Consider the following 19,752-nt stretch of genomic DNA (forward strand, 5'->3'; position numbering starts at 1 on the left):
TATGAGCACTTCCACAGTTATTAAATGAGAGCTTCCTCTGCCAATGACCATTTTGCATGCGTATATCGTGTGGCAGGCACGAAGATACTCTATGCCCAAGGAAGTCAAGGAATTTTCCTTTACGAAAAGATCCTGGACCGACCGGGAATCGAACCCGTCACCTTCAGCATGGTCATGCTGAATATCCGTGCGTTTACCGCCTTGGCTATATGGGCCCGCTTGGATATACGGATGTGCTAAATTTCCTGCTTCTAGTGCTTGAAGACAGCTGGCAGAATCGTTGAGTATGAAGGTGTCGGATTTGCAAGTAATTACTCTAGTGGTTTGGGCTATAACTGCGTCTTTCCTTGAAAATACCGAACAATGTATGGGAAGACTGGCTCCAACTCATGAAGTAGGTCCGACGACTCCAAATCCAATTTGTCCACTTGCAAAGAAAGCCATTTATCGTGGTTTTTATATTTGTCGTGGACGTTTTCACAGAAGGTGCTAACCGCAAGCTGAGGAAACTGTCCAGCTTTTACCTTTGCTATAACTGTTCAATCGATTTTTGGCCTCTTCCCAGCCAGCAATTTGGTTGCTATATTGAAATTCAAATGATTCGCGATTCCAATCACGTTAATGATTTCTGGAAAAAAACAAATTATGATTTTACCACGAATGTTGTTGTTTTTCGGATAACCAACCGAAACGGTATGTTAGACATACATAATGCCTGAAGTTAATAGGCACAATATGTGTTGAAAAATGGAGAAATTGAGTGGAAAAATTGCGAAAAAATCCCCGTAGTTCTGAAGGGGTTTGAACCCACGTCTCCCCAAGTTCGCTAGACAGGGCGCGTCAGCCAACTCCGCCACAGAACAAGTATCAACTCTGTGAAGTAGAAAGCCAACTTGAATCCAACGCCCACCTCACCCCACGTTCTTTCCTCGCAATTCACCATCTCCTTCGGCCCTTAGATGTCCACTTCCAACACTCTCTGAGCGTGCATACGAACAACAGTGAGAGCATGTTATTTTTAGTGTCGAGACTGTTTGCCTATCCACAGCACGTGCTCATCCACAACTTGCGAATGAGACCATCAGTGTGTGTCGGAATGTGGGGTGAGGTGGGCGTTGGATTCAGGTAGGCTTTCTACTTCACAGAGTTGTTACTTGTTCTGTGGCGGACTTGGTTAACGCGCCCTGTTTAGTGAACTTGGGGAGACGTGGGTTCAAGCCCCACCAGAACTACGGGAATTTTTCGCAATTTTTCCACTCAATTTGTCCATTTTTGAACACATATTGTGCCTATGAACTTCAGGCATTACGTATGATTTTACCGATTTTCTCCGTCTGAATAGTTGGTTTTGTGGCCATGCGGTTAGCGGCGGCAGTCGTCTAGGCGTATCGCAAGCCACGGAGTGTGGGTTAGATTCCCGTTCCAGTCGGTGGAAACTTTTCGTCAAAAACGAAAAATTCATCACTGGGCCACTGGGTGTTCTGTGTGTTGTCCGTTGTAAGTAATGTGTTCAGTCTGTGCGGCCTCTGGCTGAAGACGGTGTGAATTGTATTTTTATCTTTTTTTTAATATACGATAATGCTTAATATTATTACGATTATGCGTAGCGATATACAATTCAAGATAATGAAATAAAAAAAAAAACAGTAAGGGTTCAGTGGGAATCGAACCTAGGTCCTCTGATTGAGAACTGTTGTGTTATCTCTATTGGCGACAATGCCAAGTTGAAAGTAGAAGGTTCAAAGTAAATGGCATGAAACGAAAATAAATTAGCAGAATACGGTGCGAGACTTGGGGGCCATCCATAAGCCACGTGGTCATGTTGTGGGGGGAGGGGGGGCTTCGGCCAAAGACCACGGTCCATACAAATTTATTTATTTTTGTATGAACGAAAGACCACGCGGGGGGGAGGGGGGTTCAGAATCTCCCAAAAAATGACCACGTGGTTTATGGACAGCCCCTTGTGATGGAAGCGTTGTGGTAGCGCTTTGAGTGGCATCAATAGCGAAGTGGAAGAGGCTTGGACTTCACATCGTTATTGTTGTTGGCCGAAACCCCCTCCCCCCGCGGGGGTTTTTGTTCATACAAAAAAAAAATATAGGAATTGTGGTCTTGCCCTAAACACCCCCCCCCTAGCATGACCACTAGGGTGGCCCACACTTATATGAAAAACAAAAATTTCTAAAAATGCCAAGTCTTACCTCCTAAATCAGTTGTTTTGGACTCCCAGAAGCTACGTTCAAAATTTGAGCGAAATCGGTTAAGCCTAAGGGGGCGCTCAAAACGCTTGAAGTTTGTATGGGAAAACTTGGCCAAATGTATGCAGGAATTTTAAGTTTCCGAATTTTGCCGCTAGGTGGCGCTGTAAGCGTTCAATAATCAAACCCTTTGGTATTATTGTAGGTCACTATATGCCAAATAACTTTGTCGAAGACCGCGAAGTGATCCGACGGCTGTAAAAAAAGTTATACCCTAGGCAAGGTGAGGCAAAGTATTGAGATTTCATTATTGATATTATTCCTTTACATGTATTGGAAAAATAACAAAAAAGTTTATCCTCACTTTACCTAGGGTATAACTTTTTTCACAGACGTTGGATCACTTTGCGGTCTTTGACAAAGTTGTTTGGCATATAGTCACCTACAATAATACCAAAGGGTTTGATTATTGAACGCTTACAGCGCCACCTAGCGGCAAAATTCGGAAACTTAAAATTTCTGCATACATTTGGCCAAGTTTTCCCACACAAACTTCAAGCGTTTTGAGCGCCCCCTTAGGCTCAACCGATTTCGCTCAAATTTTGAACGTAGCTTCTGGGAGTCCAAAACAACTGATTCAGGAGGTAAGACTTGGCATTTTTCGAAATTTTTGTTTTTCATATAAGTGTGGGCCACCTTAATGACCACGTGTTTAATAGATGACCCCTATACGCTTACTCCACCTTTTTCTGGTGGTGATAGCTCCGCACTCATTTTTTGGATCGAGATTCGAGATACGCGGGAAACGTTCTACCGTTTGACCCACCTGGGTCTCCCTTTTCAACGCCATATGCCGCTGTGCTATCACAGTGCACGCTGATCATATGGCAGGCCACTCTAAACGCTAATGTTGACCGCGTGAAGTCATCTGCTGCCTTCCCCGAGTGCGGTGGGAGAGGGAGTTAGGGATGGATACTAGCTTAGTTTAATCTGCATTTTCACTGAATCAATGGAGACGCACGATTTTCCACTTTACTACTTAACTTATCACTATTTTCTTCGAACTGCAGGGTTCGTTAGGGAACGTCCATAAATAACGTCACGCTCTTAGGGGGGAGGGGGGTTCAGTAAAGTGTGACAACCCATACAAAAATTTCAGAGGTCTCATACAAAAACTGTGACATATAGGGGAGGGGGGGTTTAAAATTGGCAATTTTTGCGTGACGTAATTTATGGACGCTCCCTTACTTGTAAACTCCAGTCTTTTCGCTACTGAATACCGTCAAATGGGGACGCACTATCTGCACTTCTGAAGTATGATACCCTGGTATCGGTCTCACTTTGTGACACGATAGTCACTGTTACGTTATACGTGTAACACGGGTTTTACCGCCGCGGGGCGTAGCGCTAGAAAGTTTTTCGCCGGGAGGCGTAGTTCTACTTTCACTAGGGAAATAAAAAAAACTTCCGAACACAGAACTAATGTTATCTTCGGCTGCTCAACGTGAACTGCCTTGGGATTACTTCTAGAAATTCTTGATGGGATTCCCCCTATTACATATTCTAGATGGGATTCATCCGGCAATCTCTGCTGTACATTCTCTAGGGATTCCTTCAGAAACTAACACAGAGATTTTTTCCTGGGAATTCCTATAGAAATTCCTGCAGGAATTCCTCTTCGTATTCTTACTGGGAATCATCTGAAGAGAAGAGAATTGAGAATTTCTGATGGGATTGTTCCTGGGAGGCTGCTGAGATTTTTCCAGCATTCGTAGTGGGAATCTTCCAAAAAGTATTGCTGGGCTTCCTTAGCTATTTCTGCTGGAAATATTCCAGGGATTTGAGAGCAATAACTGTATTTCTGCAGTATCTCGGAATGCTTAAGATGTTCCAGCAGGAATGGTTGAAGCTGTCCTGGTAGGAGTTTCTTGAGAATTTCTCGAAGTATTCCGATAAGAATTCCTAGAGAAATCCTTGCAAAAATTCCTAAAGAAAGTATCGGTGCAATTTCTGGAGGAATCCTTGGAGAAATACATGGAGGCAGGGATGGGAACACTCACTTGCAGAGAGTTACACTCACTTGATGTTTTCTGAGCTCAGAAGCGTGCAATCAATAAATGGTGTATGGACGACTTTTGCCTTGTGCTTTTGTCTAAAAGTTTACTGAATAGAGTAGGTGTCGCACACGCATATCAAAGTCGTTACAGAGCTGTGAAAGCGACTCTCCGCGAGGTGAGTGTAATTTACATTCACCTCGTGGAGAGTTGCCTTCGCAACTCCTTCACGACTTCGGTATGCGTGTGCGACCCCAACTCTATTAGGCAAACTTTTAGACTAAACCACAAGGCAAAAGTGTTCCATACACCATTTATTGATTGCACGCTTCTGAGCTGAGAAAACATCAAGTGAGTGTAACTCTCTGTAAGTGAGTGTTCCCATCCTTGCATGGAGGAATCCTCGCAGAAACCTATTAGGCATTCTTGGAGGAATTCCGAGAGGATTTTTCAAAATATTTGTTAAACAATGTTTCTTGGAACTCCTCTTGGAATTCTTCTAGGAATGCTTGCTGGGGCTCCTCTGAAAATTTCCTCCTGGGTTCACTCAAGGAAGTCTTATGGAAGATTTTCCAGAAATTTCTGTAATGATCATTTCGGAGTTTTCTTCAAGCAATTGTCTTGGAAAATCGGTTGAAATACACCCAGCCCTGTCGTCCCCCCTTAGTCACGGTTAGTCGACGACTGAAGAGCTTTATTTTTAAGTCAAAAAATATTTTTTTCAAAATAACCGTGTAAAATGGTTAATGTGATTATTACCATCACTCACGTGGTGCACATTTTCAAAAAAAAAAAAAATCACTTCACTTCACTTCACGACCACCCCCTCAGGAAGCAACACGCAATAAAACGTTATTTTTGACCATTTTGAGAGTTCAGTGTTAACGCCCTGACCATACCAGATTGAGTGTAAATGGGATTTGACAAAATTCGGTACCCACGACCACCCCCTCAGGAAGAAAAATTGAATAAAACGTTATTTGAGAGCATTTTGGGCAATTCAAATTGACAAAAAAATTAGACCAGTAATTACAGCTGCAATTCCAGCAGGAGCTCCCACTATAATTTTATCGGGAATTCTTGCTAAGATTTCTCAAGCATTTTTAGCAATACTTCCAATTATTTCTGTTGGGAGGAGTTCCAGAAGGATTCCTTAAATGTTTTGTATGGGACACACAGAAATAAAACCTGAACCAATTGCTACCTGAAATGTCTAGAGGAATCCAGTAGCAATCCTGGAGAAATCCCAGCAGCAGATCTTAAAATAATCAGTAGAAATACAAAACTTCTTAAAAAATCCATGGATTGAAGCAGCGAGAATAACAGGAAGAATACCAGCAAGAATTTTTAGTAATGATACCAGTAGATTCTTCAACAAATCCTTGCGGAAGAAACCGTTGAGGTATCTCAAGAAGAATTTCTGGAGCAATTTCCGAAATAATTCCTGTTAAATTTCTAAAATTTTCATTGGATTTGAAGATATTGTTTAAGTAATCATTAGAAGAATTTTTGTGGGCCAGAAGGAACTCATGAAGAAGTTTTTCGATAAATCGCTGGATTCTTAGAGAATGCCCTGGATGAATCGTAGGAGAAATTCCTGGAGGAATTCTTGAAGTTATTTCTTCTGCAATCCCAATAGGAATTTCTAGAATCTCTAGGGTTCGTTGCACCACCCCTCATGGCCGCTGAATGGGTGGTAACCAGTCCCTATGGTGAAGGGATTTCTAACTACGGTTTGTAGTTTAATGCAGTGTTGCGAATACTCACTTGCGAAAATTAATACTCACTTGCTGCTATCTGAGTTTCGAAGCATGTTATCAAAAAACGGTTTGAATGACTTTTACAGTTTAGTTTTATCTAAAAGTTTGTGAAATAAAGTAGAGGTCCCACACGCATACCGAAGTCGTTAGACAGCTGTGAGCACGAGGTGAGTATGAATTATACTCATTTTACTCACCTCGTGCTCACAGCTCTCTCATGACTTTGGTATACGTGTGAGACTCTTAGTTTATTCGGCAAAATTTTAGGTAACACTACAATCTAAATGTCCTTCATACACCGTTTTTTGCTAACGTGCTTCTGAACTGAGATAGAAGCTATTGAGTATAACTCTTGCAAGTGAGTATTCGCAACACTGGTTTAATGATGGTTGCTATTTAGAGGGAGGTTTAAGTTGAGTGGAACCTACTCATTACCTACCATTTAACATGTCAACAATCCACGTAGCATAAATCACAAAATTCTCGGTAACACTCATGACACAAAATCACTAATGTACGTATTCCCGGTCGGTCCCGATACTTTTCGTAATGGAAATTTACTTGATTTCCTCGGGCATAAAGTATCTTCTTGCATGCCACACGATATACGCATACAAAATTGTTTTATTATTTACCCGACGTTTCGACACCGAGAAAATGTCTTCCTCAAAGGGAAAACATATATTAATGTTTTTGGTCAAATGTTTTGTCTAACTTCAACTGTCAACTGTGTGTTTTGTGTCGTTTTTAGTAGGAAGTAAAACAACATATTTGACCAAAACATTAATATTAATTTTCCCCCTGAGGAAGACACTATCTCCGTGTCGAAACGTCAGGTGAATAATAAAACTCGTTTTTTGAAGCCTCCATTTCTCCATTTCTAACAGCAATAAATGTAAAATATTGACACAAAAGACTTTGCTTCTTCAGAACTATCGTTCAAAATTTGTCTATTTTCATGGTCGAATATTAGCACATTGATGTGTGCAGGTACTCTTCGATATAACCTACAAATAAATTTTCTCTTCGTATGTTATACCGAAGTGTACGTTATATCAAAGCATAAAACAAAATATTGTTTAAGCTAATGTTGATGAGTGCGACATAAAATTAATCCCAAATAATGATTTCGGTTAAATTGACAAAATCAATAATGACAAACCTGAGTTATCAAAAAAGTCAATTCGTTCGTTGTTCGACATTGGTTTGAGTGATTGTGTAGTTTATCAGGGGCTTATTAGTTAGGGCCCATATAGCCGAGGCGGTAAACGCACGGGTATTCAGCATGACCATGCTGAGGGTGACGGGTTCGATTCCCGTTCGGTCCAGGATCTTTTCGTATAGGAAATTTCCTTGACTTCCTTGGGCATAGAGTATCTTCGTGCCTGCCACACGATATACGCATGCAAAATGGTCATTGGCAGAGGAAGCTCTCAGTTAATAACTGTGGAAGTGCTCATAGAACACTAAGCTGAGAAGCAGGCTTTGTCCTAACGAGGACGTTACGCCAAGAAGAGAGAGAGAGAGAGAGAGAGAGAGAGAGAGAGAGAGAGAGAGAGAGAGAGAGAGAGAGAGAGAGAGAGAGAGAGAGAGAGGGCTTATTACTGGAAAAATTTATTTATTTTTTCAATCTTTTACGTAATATCGAAGGACAATGAACGTTAAATCGAATTCGCTATTTCGAGGGTACGTTGTATCGAGGATTACCTGTAATATTGGCAAATATGCTTATGAAATTGATGTAGTTGATTCAATAACGCAATAAAATAACACGAATATCTGGCTAAAAGTTTTAAATATAAAATATATGTTTCAGCGAAGTTATGTCTACTATGTTTCTTCTATAATTGAAGGCCTCTTATCCATCGAAATTCCACTTTCTAAGAGCTTATTGTATGTCGCCTTTTCTTCTGTATTTGATACTTTGGTGGTCTCTCTTCCTCTTGCTTTCTAAAAATGGATGGCAAATTTCTAAAACCTAGATGGAGAGTAACATTGGACAACCATTGGCATTTTTTGGCACTCGAACACGTACATTCTTCAATAGCTAAATTAGGCGGTTCGGAATTTGTCAGAAACTCACTCATCACTCTGTCAAGATGTTGATGTGTGAAAGAACTCTCACTAATCAATCATCCGCTGTTTCATCAGTGACCCATTTTTAGCATTCCGTCCATTTTCAATCTCCTTCCGAACACCTTCTCAATCATGCTTCCATCAAATGTGCTTTGTGCCGACGAACAAAATTGTCCTTCCCATTTCCGATTTCCGTTCCATAGTTCGTTTAAGTTCGCCAACACACATCTCAACACACCCGAAAGGAAACGAAAAAAAAGCGTAGAAAAAGCACAGTCACCCACCCATCCACCCTAGTTGAGAGCCTAATCCTCCACTTTTCCGTGCCTCTCCAAGATTCGAGCCAAAAGCAGCAGAACCGTCGTGGCGGCATCTGCATAGTGATCAACAACGACAACGTGGTCCACGCCACCGACACGGACACGGACTTCGACGAGCACGATGACGCCATGGGTCCGGGAAAGGGCTATCCACGCCAGCAACGGTCGGACCCCTGCGAATGTGGATCCCGCGGTGTGCACCATGACGACGGATCGGGTGCGGCCAGTTGTCGGCACAACAAGTTCCGCAAGATCAAATGCCTGTGGAATCACTTCAAGCGGCACGGTTTCCTGCGGCGAAGAGGAGACGCGGCCCAGCTGAGACGTCGCAACGAACCGTGCGATTGGGTTCCGAGGGGTGGACGCAGCAGCTGCGACGACGGGGGCTCCTCGATGGCTAGGCTCACGGTACCGACGGGCATTGGTGGCCGCTTTGGCAGTCGTTGTAGCAGTGTTGGTTGTGGGGAAGGTTAGTTTCTCTTTTGTCCTTTCTATGCTGCTCTATGCTTGAACGCTTTATGAATGCTTGCGCACTACTGCTATATGAAAGGTAGCGAGAGAGTCGCCGGTGATTGAGTTATAGGACCATCTTTGGTCGAGTTCGTTTTCTGCTTATGTGCTTTGCTTAGCCAGTTGCTGACAATGAAAAAAAAAATGGAAATTGGACAAATGCTATGTTTGCGGTTACATTTGAACACTAATACTTTACAGTCATGCGATTGCTGTGTGATTGAAATGATCTCACTAGAAATAGAACTTCTTGCTTTAGTTGTGTTTGCCTAAATTACAAATTTGTATTTATTAGTGGCTAATAGGTGATCTACAGTTTATTTAGCATGAACTCGTTTATTTCCTTAAACATAGAAAGCTTGAAGAGTTTAGAAAAATATGTGAGAGAAAAATGTCGTAAAGCTATGAATAATACGGATGATGTTGACTGAAATGATGACAAATTTGAATTAGATTTTCTCTTAACCCATCAATGATCTCCATGCGTTATTATTCAGTTTTTACGTACCTGTTTATATTTTTGGAAGTCAAAATCTTAAAAATAGCGAACCCAATTATTTCGGATGTACTAGGCAATATAAATTGTCTTTGAGTTTGAAAGTCTACGGCTGAATAAGCAACTTTTTATATAATTGCGGATGGAGTTCTTTTCTGGTTATATTGAATTATATAACACGATTAACTAGGCACATCATAGCAAACATAGAATATCATCAGAGATTAAGGACAAACGTCTTGGAATCCCGCTTTAACAGTGCATCAAAACTTCAGATGCACAAATCTCAAGACGCAAGCTTCAAATAACAATACATTTTACTATTCTGTTCTTGCTCACTTGTAATATGCTCAAAATAAGAAGTTCAGGTGAGCTGTTTTTGTTTACGTAGGGATTTGTGCCCTCAAAATCGTGAGTAGGTGCCAAAGTCGGCCATTTTGGCTGCCATATTGGGATTCTTCCAAGTCTGTCCTTAAAGATACTTACAATATAGGTATTTAGAATCATCCAAACTGTTCTGCAATTCAGAAGAACATCAGATCAAAAACCGTAACAATAATTTTTATTGAGTATATTGAGTTACACAACATTAGCTTTCGCAAGTATCGTAGCCCCTGGAAACTTCAGATACATCATGGAATGCTTACAGGATTCTCTTTAACTCAAGGAACTTCTCGAAGCTGTGATTGAGTTCATAATTTGAAGGCCATGATAATAAAATTTTCATCATAGAATGACGTATTGCACTCATTTATATTCACTGACTTTTATGAGCTAAGGACTGTTCATTAAAGAAAGTGGACACCTTTTTTCAATAGAGAATATTTATTTTCGAACAAATCCATAAGTTTATTTTTTATAAATGACAATCAACATGCATGTGGCCGAATTCACGTGAGTTTGAACATTTACTTCGCATTTCTGAAGAACGCTCGGACTTTCCTCTTGATACCTTCCATTAAATTCTGCACAACGTCCTCCGTAACCTTTCGTTGTGCCGCAGACCAAATTTTATTGAAGCAATCAACAGAACTTGCTTCTCTTCCATCTTTCTTGAGATGCCGCCTAATTATTGTCCAGTATCTTTCCACAGGACTGTATCCAGTATCTGTTCCAAAGTGAACACAGAAAAACTCAACTACTTTGTGGACGTAATGACTCCACCATCATCAACACACGCTCTGCGCTGCTGGATGCTTCATGTCAACAACGGCCGCATGAATGCGACCGGCCCATAAGCAAGCGTGGTGAATTTTCTCTTTTGAGTGCCAATGACAGGGAAAATGTTGTTATTGAATCTCGGCGTCACCACGATGTGAGCGACGAGAGAATTTTTGTTCTCTTCTCACCCACCTCCGTGAAGGAAAGAGGCTTTAACGTCAGAAGCGGTGTGGTGAAAAGACAAAAACTCACGTTCGTTGCATGCTTTCATTTTTTTGCAACCCTGGAAAATCAGACATATTGATGCTGTGAAAGCTGGCGATATAGCCCTCCACTCCGCACTACCTGCAGCGTTTGCTCCTGTAGTGGCCCTTACAAGCCCACGATTTGTGTCCTTGCTTGAAACACGCCTCTGGCAGCTCGTAGATGCTGAGCGGGCACTCGGTTCAGCCTACTCTGAGCTTACCGATTGCAGTCGCCTTGTTCACCTCTTCTACAGGGGCTTTTTATTCTTTCTAAACCATAGGGGGAAAAATTTGCTCAACAGACACCCCAACAGGAACAGAAATCTATGAAGGAATTCCATCAGAAATTTCAAGAGGATTTTTTTCAAAAGATTTCTCCATCAATTTCTCTTGTAATTCCTCTAGGAAAGCCTGCTGCTGTTCCTTTGAAAATTCATCCGAGGATTTCTCCAGGATTTCATCCTGGGTTTCCGGCTCCTCTTGATGTTCTTTCAGGGTTCTAGGTTAGAGAATTCAGCTTATCAGTCCTTGATTCTTTAGAACGAAAACGATGAGGATTCGTCCCTCAGGATGGTAACAACCGTGACCGAAACGTAAGGACAAATCTTAACCATTTCGTTCTAGAGAATCAAGGACTGATAAGCTGAATTCCCTAATCTAGAACATGGGTCCAACAGTCGAGTTTATCCAGGATTCCCTGCTATGATTCCGCCAGCGATTTATTTCACCGATTCCATTTTTTGTTTTTTTTTTTGAAATCCAATAATTACTCCTGGGATTCCTTCGGGAAACCCTACTGGATTTCTTGTTGATATTTCTCAAGGACTTTCAGTAGAAACATTTGAGTGGAAGATTCCCTGCAGGAATTGTATGGGAAACCCAGAAAAAATCATGGAGAATTCCTGCAAGAAATGTCCAGAGCAATCCCAGTAGCAGTCCTGGAGAATCTCAGAAGTACTTCCTAAAATAATCTAAAGAGCATTGCCAGCATGAATTCAACATTTCTAAAGAACCCGTGAATAAATTGCAGCAGGAATTGCTGGAGGAATCCCAGCAGGAGTTTATATTGATAATGCCATAAGAATTATTGGATGTATCCTTGCAGAAATTTTTGGAGGAATCCTTGAAGGTATTTCTTCAGCAATCTCAGCAGGAATTTCTAGAGAATTCCATCAGAGGTTCCTGGAGGCAATCCTAAAGAAATCTTTGTAGAAATCCTTTTATAATTTCTCCACAATGTTCTGATGGAATTCCTATAAAGTCTAAACATTCTGTCGTATCAAACAAAATGCGAACGGCACGTTTGATCGTATTCCAGGATTCAGTTATTTTTGCTCAACACAGTCGTTAGGGAAGCGATGCCTGAACGATAGGCAAACAGTTTCAAACAATAAACTAAATATTCTCGTTGGGATTGCTTCAGACGACTCTGCAAAGGTTCCTTTCCATATTTATCTTGGATTATATCAGAGACCTCTCATAGGATTCTTAAAAATTCCTGTTGCGATTCCTTCAGAGATTTTTTAAGGATTCCTTTAGGAAATTATTAAGGGTATCAGTAGGCACTCCTTCAAAAGTTTCTCTAAGAATTCTTGCTAGGGCTTCTCAACGATTTTCAGCCGAGATTTCTCCAGTAATTACTGTTGGGATTCCTTCAAGAATTCCAGGAAGATTCCCAGCAAGAATTGCCGGAGGTATCACAGAAAAAAGGTCCTGGTAGAAATATTTCTAAATTTATCTCAGCAGTATTTCTGGAATAATACCAGCGGGAATTCCTGAAGGAAACTGAAGGCGATTTCCAACAGGGGGAACATTCTAAACCAATTTCTGTAGTAATCCTCGAAGAAATCCCTGAAAGAATCACAGAAGGAATTTTTGGAATAATCTCAGTTGTAATTACTATCGTTGGCAGCTGTTTTTCTTACTAGCTCTCTTGCTAAATAAAAACGAGAAAACAAGGATGGAAGAGAGAGGTTGGTCCTTTCTCTCATCCCGCTCTTTCTCGTGTTTATCAAAAAGAATGGGCGAGAGAAAAAAGACAGACCAAACTAGTTTTTTTTTTATCTGTATTAACGAGATTTTTAGCCCTAGGCTAGTTCATCTCGGGACCCACGCTTTACTTCCCTTCCGAAGGAAGAACTCACATTTTGCGAGTTTGTCGGGAGTGGGACTCGATCCCAGGTCCACGGCGGGATAGTCAAGGGTTCTAACCAACACACCACGTCCGCTCCACGCCCACACTAGTTGCTGTAATTGCATGACATACTCTAGTAATGATTTTTACAAGAATACTCCAATTTCCTCCAGGAATTCCTTCTGTGACCCCTCGAGCGATTACTTCAAAAATTCTACAAGGAAATCTATTGGTATTTGTCCCAGGTTGAAATGCAGACCCTGTTTCGTTTGAAACGTTATTCTGGCAAGAAAAAAAAACAGAAGGAGATGTATTTAATTCGAAAAATAACGGTTTTTCCGTGACTTTCTAGCAGAACTGGTCTGCACAAGTTCTTCTTATACCATATTCTCATGTTCAGCTTCTAAAATGAGCTGTAGGTGATTGAATTTAAATATGACGAAATTAATTTTTCAGCACTGAATTTTATTACAAGGAATAACTTTGTAAAACACTCAACAATTCCCAAAAATCGCTAGAAAATATTATTACAAAAACATATTTTAAGGGGTCGTCCACAAAAACATATAACCCTTTAAACTGAACAAATAAGCACATGGTTAGCAAGCCTCGTTGGATAAATATACGACTCGCTCTGAAAAAAAATCAACATTTTGCAACTTGTTGCATAAATAACTATTTTGCGCCTTTGGCAGTGTTTTGAATTTTTTAGTAAGCCCCCTGCCTACGGGTTAATTGTCACCGCTATACAATACCATTGTAACGATGGTAAACTCATTATCCACCAAAATGATTTCCTTGGTTCACATGAATAGCAAGGATGCCTCACCTGACATAGAGCAGCACATTGCTGGGTGCCTGCCTGTATCTGTTACTGCCTGATTAAATAACCATAGTTCCAAGTTTCCGCTGTCACTCATTCTGAACCAGCCTTTTCAAAAAGGATTTACACGGCATCACCAATCCCAACCATTCCAGCTTGCAAAATTCTAACGTAATTTTCAGAACATCTCACCTTCCCGTAGCTAAGTGAATCACATCACCTTGCAGTGACTTTTTCAGTGCACCTTCTTCCATTATTTTGCGTCACACTTTTCCCGCGGAAAACAAAGACCTAGAAAGTGCATCTGCTGCACAGTTTGTGCTATTTTCCATCGCGTGGAAAATTACCTTCCAGTCGGCGGGCGACGCCGTTCCACGCGTAAAATTCTTCTCTCATTAATATTTATCACTGACAATCTTATTACCAGTGAGACCTTTTAATTGGTTTTCTCGAACCGAACGTTTCTACCACTCCCCGGCGTCACCTCATTTCGGTCACAGGGGCCCTCCCAGTTGAAGCTCTTATTTATCCTCATTTACCACCACGGCGATGGCCTTCTGATGGTCGCCCGGCTCTCAAGACACACCGCACTGCCTCAGCTTCTCAGTGGGAAACTAAAGTGTAGGTAAGTGTAAGAGGGGGGCATTAGGGACTTAATGTGCTCTTCGATCAGGATGTTGCTGCCCTCAAGACGCAGCAGATGCTCCTTCTGCGTCCTATTAAATTACACTTAAAAGACTCATTCCCTGTGATCGCCTTAAAATGAAGATAGTATATGAGTTGAAGCTACCTACCTACATAGTTGGATGGAGATGCTCGATGGTGGGGCTTGGGTGTCTTCGCAGCTGGGTGCCTGTTGATGTAACCTACGTTATTACCAATGTTGTTGGTTGGAGGGGTTGTAGTAAACGCACGAATTTCGAAAGTAAAATTAGGAAAAAATATGTTGAAGAGAGTTTTATAGAGAGCCAAGTTTGAGAATCGATGCCTTATCCCATTTTCCCATCAGAACAATTTACAAAACTAAAGGAGCATGTGTCGAACGTCATACCTAGCTAGCTGTAGACACTAGTTTCTTCACATGGAAAAGTGCAAAAACCTGCTTTATAATCCGACATTAAAGTGTGGCTTATCCCATTAAGTCTATTGAGTAACATCTCCCATGATCTTTTCGAAGCAGCCACATCCTTTGTATCGCAAAGTTTCCTGTTTCGTGATTTAAATCAAAGTGGAGTTCATTCAACGTATCATAGATATCCTAGGATCATTTTTGTCATTTAATGATATTATGACAAAAAAAAAAACAGCTTGGTTTAATGTTCTCAACATTTCACAGCTGCAATTTAATTATGGTTGTGGACAGTCACCACAACCATCCGATGCCGTCATTTGATTGACCTGAGCCGCAGAAGCGGTGGCATATCGGTGGCAATTGATGCTCCCACCATCAGTCATTTTTTTTTTTCGAGTGTGTGCGTGTGCGTGTGGAAGCAATCCAAACCACAACCGTAAATGAATTTGATGTAATCCCCAATCATTGTCACCATCAGTTTTAAAAGCTTTATTACCCCCATATCGTTATAAAGCATTTAGTGGAGAATGGGATCTGGATACAATGGAATAACAAACATTAAACAACATGACAGCAAACTTCGCTGACACATGTTTTTCGAATACACAAAATATATAAATCATCAATGATAAATCACGGTGTTATTATTTTATCGAATACATAATACGATTGTATTAGAAGAAAAATAAAGTATGCGAACAATGAACAATTTTCCACTAACTATGAGCTGACTAAGCCAGCAATGGAATGAGCAAGTTTGTTTTCTATGTTTGTCAATGCTTCAAAATATAACATGAAAAAAATCAATAACAAAGTTTAAATATCCGCTGTTTTTGTGAATATAATTGTGTTGTACACGAACCAGAAAAAAAAAAAACAAACAACTAATTAATGCCATTTTACTAGAGCGCTAACCTCGTCCAGTCGATCGGTCAGCCACTTGGCGTACATAGTTGCAATCAGCGTTCCATTTAGACCAATTCATTACTGCGTGAATTGTCACCTAATCGAATAAGCACTCTCAAATGCTTTTCAGTATTAGCCGGCATATGTGAGCATCAAACGGCACTTCTCAGAAACATATGTCCCACTACAGTGAGAAATGAAACAAATAATAACTCTTGTTTTTTTTTTTTGCCTGGTAGGGTCTACCAACGGGGTCTCCAGTTAGCCTAGTGGTTAAGGCTATGGATCGCCAATCCGGAGACGGCGCGTTCCAGTCGGGAAAATTATCTCGACTCCCTGGGCATAGTGTATCATTGTATTTGCCTCGCAATACACAAATTCATGCAATGGCAGGCGAAGGAAGCCCTTCAATTAATAACTGTGGAAATGCTCAAAGAACACTAAGTTGAAGAGAGGCAGGCCAAGTTCCAGTGGGGAACGTAGAGCCATAGAGAAGAAGAAGGTCTACCAACAATTTGATGACCGATTCGCTTGCTTTCAAGAAACTTTGAGAGCCGTCAGAAAACCAAGATGATTTTGTAATCATCGATATGAAAATGAATAATGAAAAATTGTAACTTGATCGCATCAAATTGCAACAAAGCTTTTTCTATTGTTTTCAGCTTCCAAAGCAACTGTGCTTATTAGGGGCTGTCCATAAACACCATGACCTTTTTTTCTGAACTATAGACCCCCCCATTTTCCACCATGAAAAAAAAATCAGGAGATACCTTGATCCATACTCTATATGTGCACGAAAACCGATTTTGAAAATATTGCTTCGTTATTTTATAAAAAATCAAAAACCAAAAAGTGAGGAAATGGATCCAGTTTCGCCTTAACTTAAAATTCTTAGCACGGGAGAAAATTATAACGATTACATTATTTTTCTAATAAAACACTAAACTATCCAAAACTTCAACATCGTTTCAAAATTCAAAATGCAAATTATAGTTCATTTCATTTCCCTCTAATTGATTTATATATAAATGTGTTTTGAAGGAAAGTTACTACATAGCCGCCAATAAATTGAAAAGGTTATGGGATGCATATTAAAAATAGACCAATTTACTGAAAAATCGTGAAATAAATGAAATTGCTATAAATGTTTCTCTTGTTAAAAACTTCAAGTTAAGTCAAACGTTTTTCGAAGTTCATATATAAGTCATAAATGGTAAAAATTTCATTGCATTCGGTTCATTGAATCCTATAGCTCCGTTGGCTCAAAGTTGGCTATCGGATAATTATACCTTTTTCTAGAATCAATATAACTTCGTGGAGAATAGCCCGAGCTTTTCCAAATTTGGACCAATGATACACAACTAGTTGAATTAGTTGAATAAGACAACTAGTGAAAATTTTAGAATATTTGATGCACTTTTCGAAAAGTTACAGCTAGTTCAACATTTTTTGAAAAGTGAAAATTTTGCCTGTCTTGATCATTTTGTCTATCCCCTGTATCTTACAAATAGTACTTAAAAACAATATTGTATTACTATTTGAAAGATATGTAACTCATTGTATCCGAATAACTAGCTCAGCAATTTGTTATCCGATTCACTTACCTTTTGGCAGTAAACAAGAGCAACTAAAAACACATGCAAAGTTTTGTTATATTCAATATGTTGTTTCATATTAGACAAGCGAAGGAGGCTCCTATTCATGTGAATTTTTGGAAATAACTGGCACCTTCATAAATACAATTTCATAGTGCAAAAATCTCTGTGGTACTGGGACCTATTCCGAGGATTCCTTTAAAAATCCCTTCAAGTAAAAAAAATATATATATACCGGCATTCTTTCAGAAATTGGTTCTGGGATTATTTAAAATACAGTGAAAATCTCTGGAGAAGAAATCTCCAGAATAGGAATTCTTGAAAGAATATACACACCATAAATTGCTTTAGATATTACTCCAGGAGTTTGTTTTAAAAATCTTGCATGAACTCTATAAGAAATTCTTCCAGATAATCCTCAAAAAACAAAATCTCATGAGTTCCTATAGATATTCTCTTAAGAATCTCAAAAGCCTTCCTTTATAGATTTCCTTTTATAAAGTTTCCTTCTGAAACTCCATTACAGATTATTTTGGAAATCCCTTTTTGCCTTTCTCGTACACCAAGTGTACTGGAAAGGCTATATGTTCACTCCAAAAATGACTTTTTGATAGGAGGCCCGGAGGGTCGAGTCACATATACCAATCAACTCAGCTCGACGAATCGAGGTGATGTCTGTGTGTGTGTATGTGTGTGTGTATGTGTGTGTATGTATGTGTGTATGTGTACAAAAAAACTCACATCACTTTTTGGCAGTAAACCACAACCGATTTTAATGACCGACGGTTCATTCGACGTGGAATCTGGTCCCATTGTTTCCTATTGAAAATGGTTCGGATCGGTCCAGCCGTTCCGGAGTTATGGCCATTTAGGTATTCCGGACCTGTACCCCACAAAGGGGCCAGATATGAAAACGCTACAAACCCATTCATGCGGCACATCAAACTACGGCATTTTCGATAACTTGATGAATGGTAAGCAGAAAAATAGTCTGAGACCATGTCTGAACCGGTTGTGTTCCGGAACCGGTTCCGGGTGTCCCGCCGGAAGTGGCCAAACATAAAAGTGATCTAAACCCATGCATGCGACATATCAAACCGCGGCTTTTTCGATAACGTGATGAACAGTAAGCAGGAAAACATTCTCAGAACATATCGGAACCGGTAGTGTTCCGGAACCGGTACCAAATGTCCCACCGGAGGTGGCCAAGTATAAAAGATAACCAAACCCATGCATGCGTCACATCAATTAGTGGCTTTTTTGATATCCTGATGAACAGTTTGCAGGAAAATATTCTCAGACCATTCCGGAACCGGTTGTGTTCCGGAAACGGTTCCAGGTGTCCCGTCAGAAGTGGCCAAATATAAAATTGATCTAAAACCATGTATGCGACATATCAAACCGCGGCTTTTTCGATAACCTGATGAGCAGTAAGCAGGAAAGCATTTTCAGACCATATCAGAAACGGTAGCGTTCCGGAACCGGTTGCAAATGTCCTACCGGAGGTGGCCAAGTATAAAAGTTAACCAAAACCATGCATGCGGCATATCAAAAGGTGGCTTTTTTGATATCCTGATGAACAATAAGCAGGAAAATATTCTCAGAAAATATCTGAATCGGTAGTGATCCGGAAACGGCTTCGGGTGTCGTGCCGGAAATAGCCAAATATAAAAGTGAACCAAACCCATGCATGCGACACATCGAATCGCGGATTTTTAGGTATCTTGATTTGGCAAAAAAAAAAGTTTCCGACTATATTGGGGACAACCGGTAGTGTTCCACAACCGATTACGGTTGCCCCATCGGAAGTGGTCAAATGTAAAGGAGAACCAAACTATAAATACGACACATTAAATGAATTCTTAGGTAACCTGATTAACGGTTAACAAGGAAAAAAATTTAGACCAACAGTGTGCCGAAACCGGTTCCAGGTGCCCCGACGGAAGTGGAAATGTAGAACGGAACCAAACGCATACACGCAGTACATAAAATAACGGCTTCTTCGATAACGCAAAGAACGGTCAGCAAGAAAATAGTCCCAGGCCACATTTACCGGTAGCGTTCCGGAACCAGTTTCGAGTGCCTCGCCGGAACTGGAGAAATGCACAAATGAACCAAAACCATGCATGCATTAGGGGAACTGGGGGTAAGACGCCCACGTTAAGGAAGAGTCCAATTTTAACCACGAAACACTTCATAATTCACACTTTTTTGACACAACTATGAATTCATTCATCAGCTTAAGCTTCAACATGTTTCCTTACAAATGGTAGGAACCATTAACCAGTTTTATGTTTTGCTACTCAAAATTTCAAATGTGAAAAAAAGTTTGATTCTCAGCATTTTAGTTTTAATGCGGGATAATACGCGCCACTAGCTACAGCGAACGTCAGGATTCCAAA

At 40.4% G+C, this 19,752-nt stretch overlaps 1 protein-coding gene across 2 annotated transcripts in view; it reads left to right on the plus strand.

Annotated features, from left to right (window-relative positions):
- Positions 1 to 19,752, plus strand: part of LOC109431331 (serine-rich adhesin for platelets-like) — a 339,832-nt gene that overhangs the window by 273,160 nt on the left and 46,920 nt on the right. The window contains exon 8 of one of the 2 annotated variants that reach the window (XM_062847009.1): positions 8,425 to 8,877. The exons of the other annotated variant lie outside the window; for it this stretch is intronic. Coding sequence (XP_062702993.1) covers positions 8,425 to 8,877 — 453 coding nt within the window. The remainder of the gene's footprint in view (positions 1 to 8,424; positions 8,878 to 19,752) is intronic. 2 annotated transcript variants of the gene reach the window in all.

Source organism: Aedes albopictus, chromosome 1, assembly GCF_035046485.1.
Source record: "Aedes albopictus strain Foshan chromosome 1, AalbF5, whole genome shotgun sequence".
Taxonomy (NCBI): domain Eukaryota; kingdom Metazoa; phylum Arthropoda; class Insecta; order Diptera; family Culicidae; genus Aedes; species Aedes albopictus.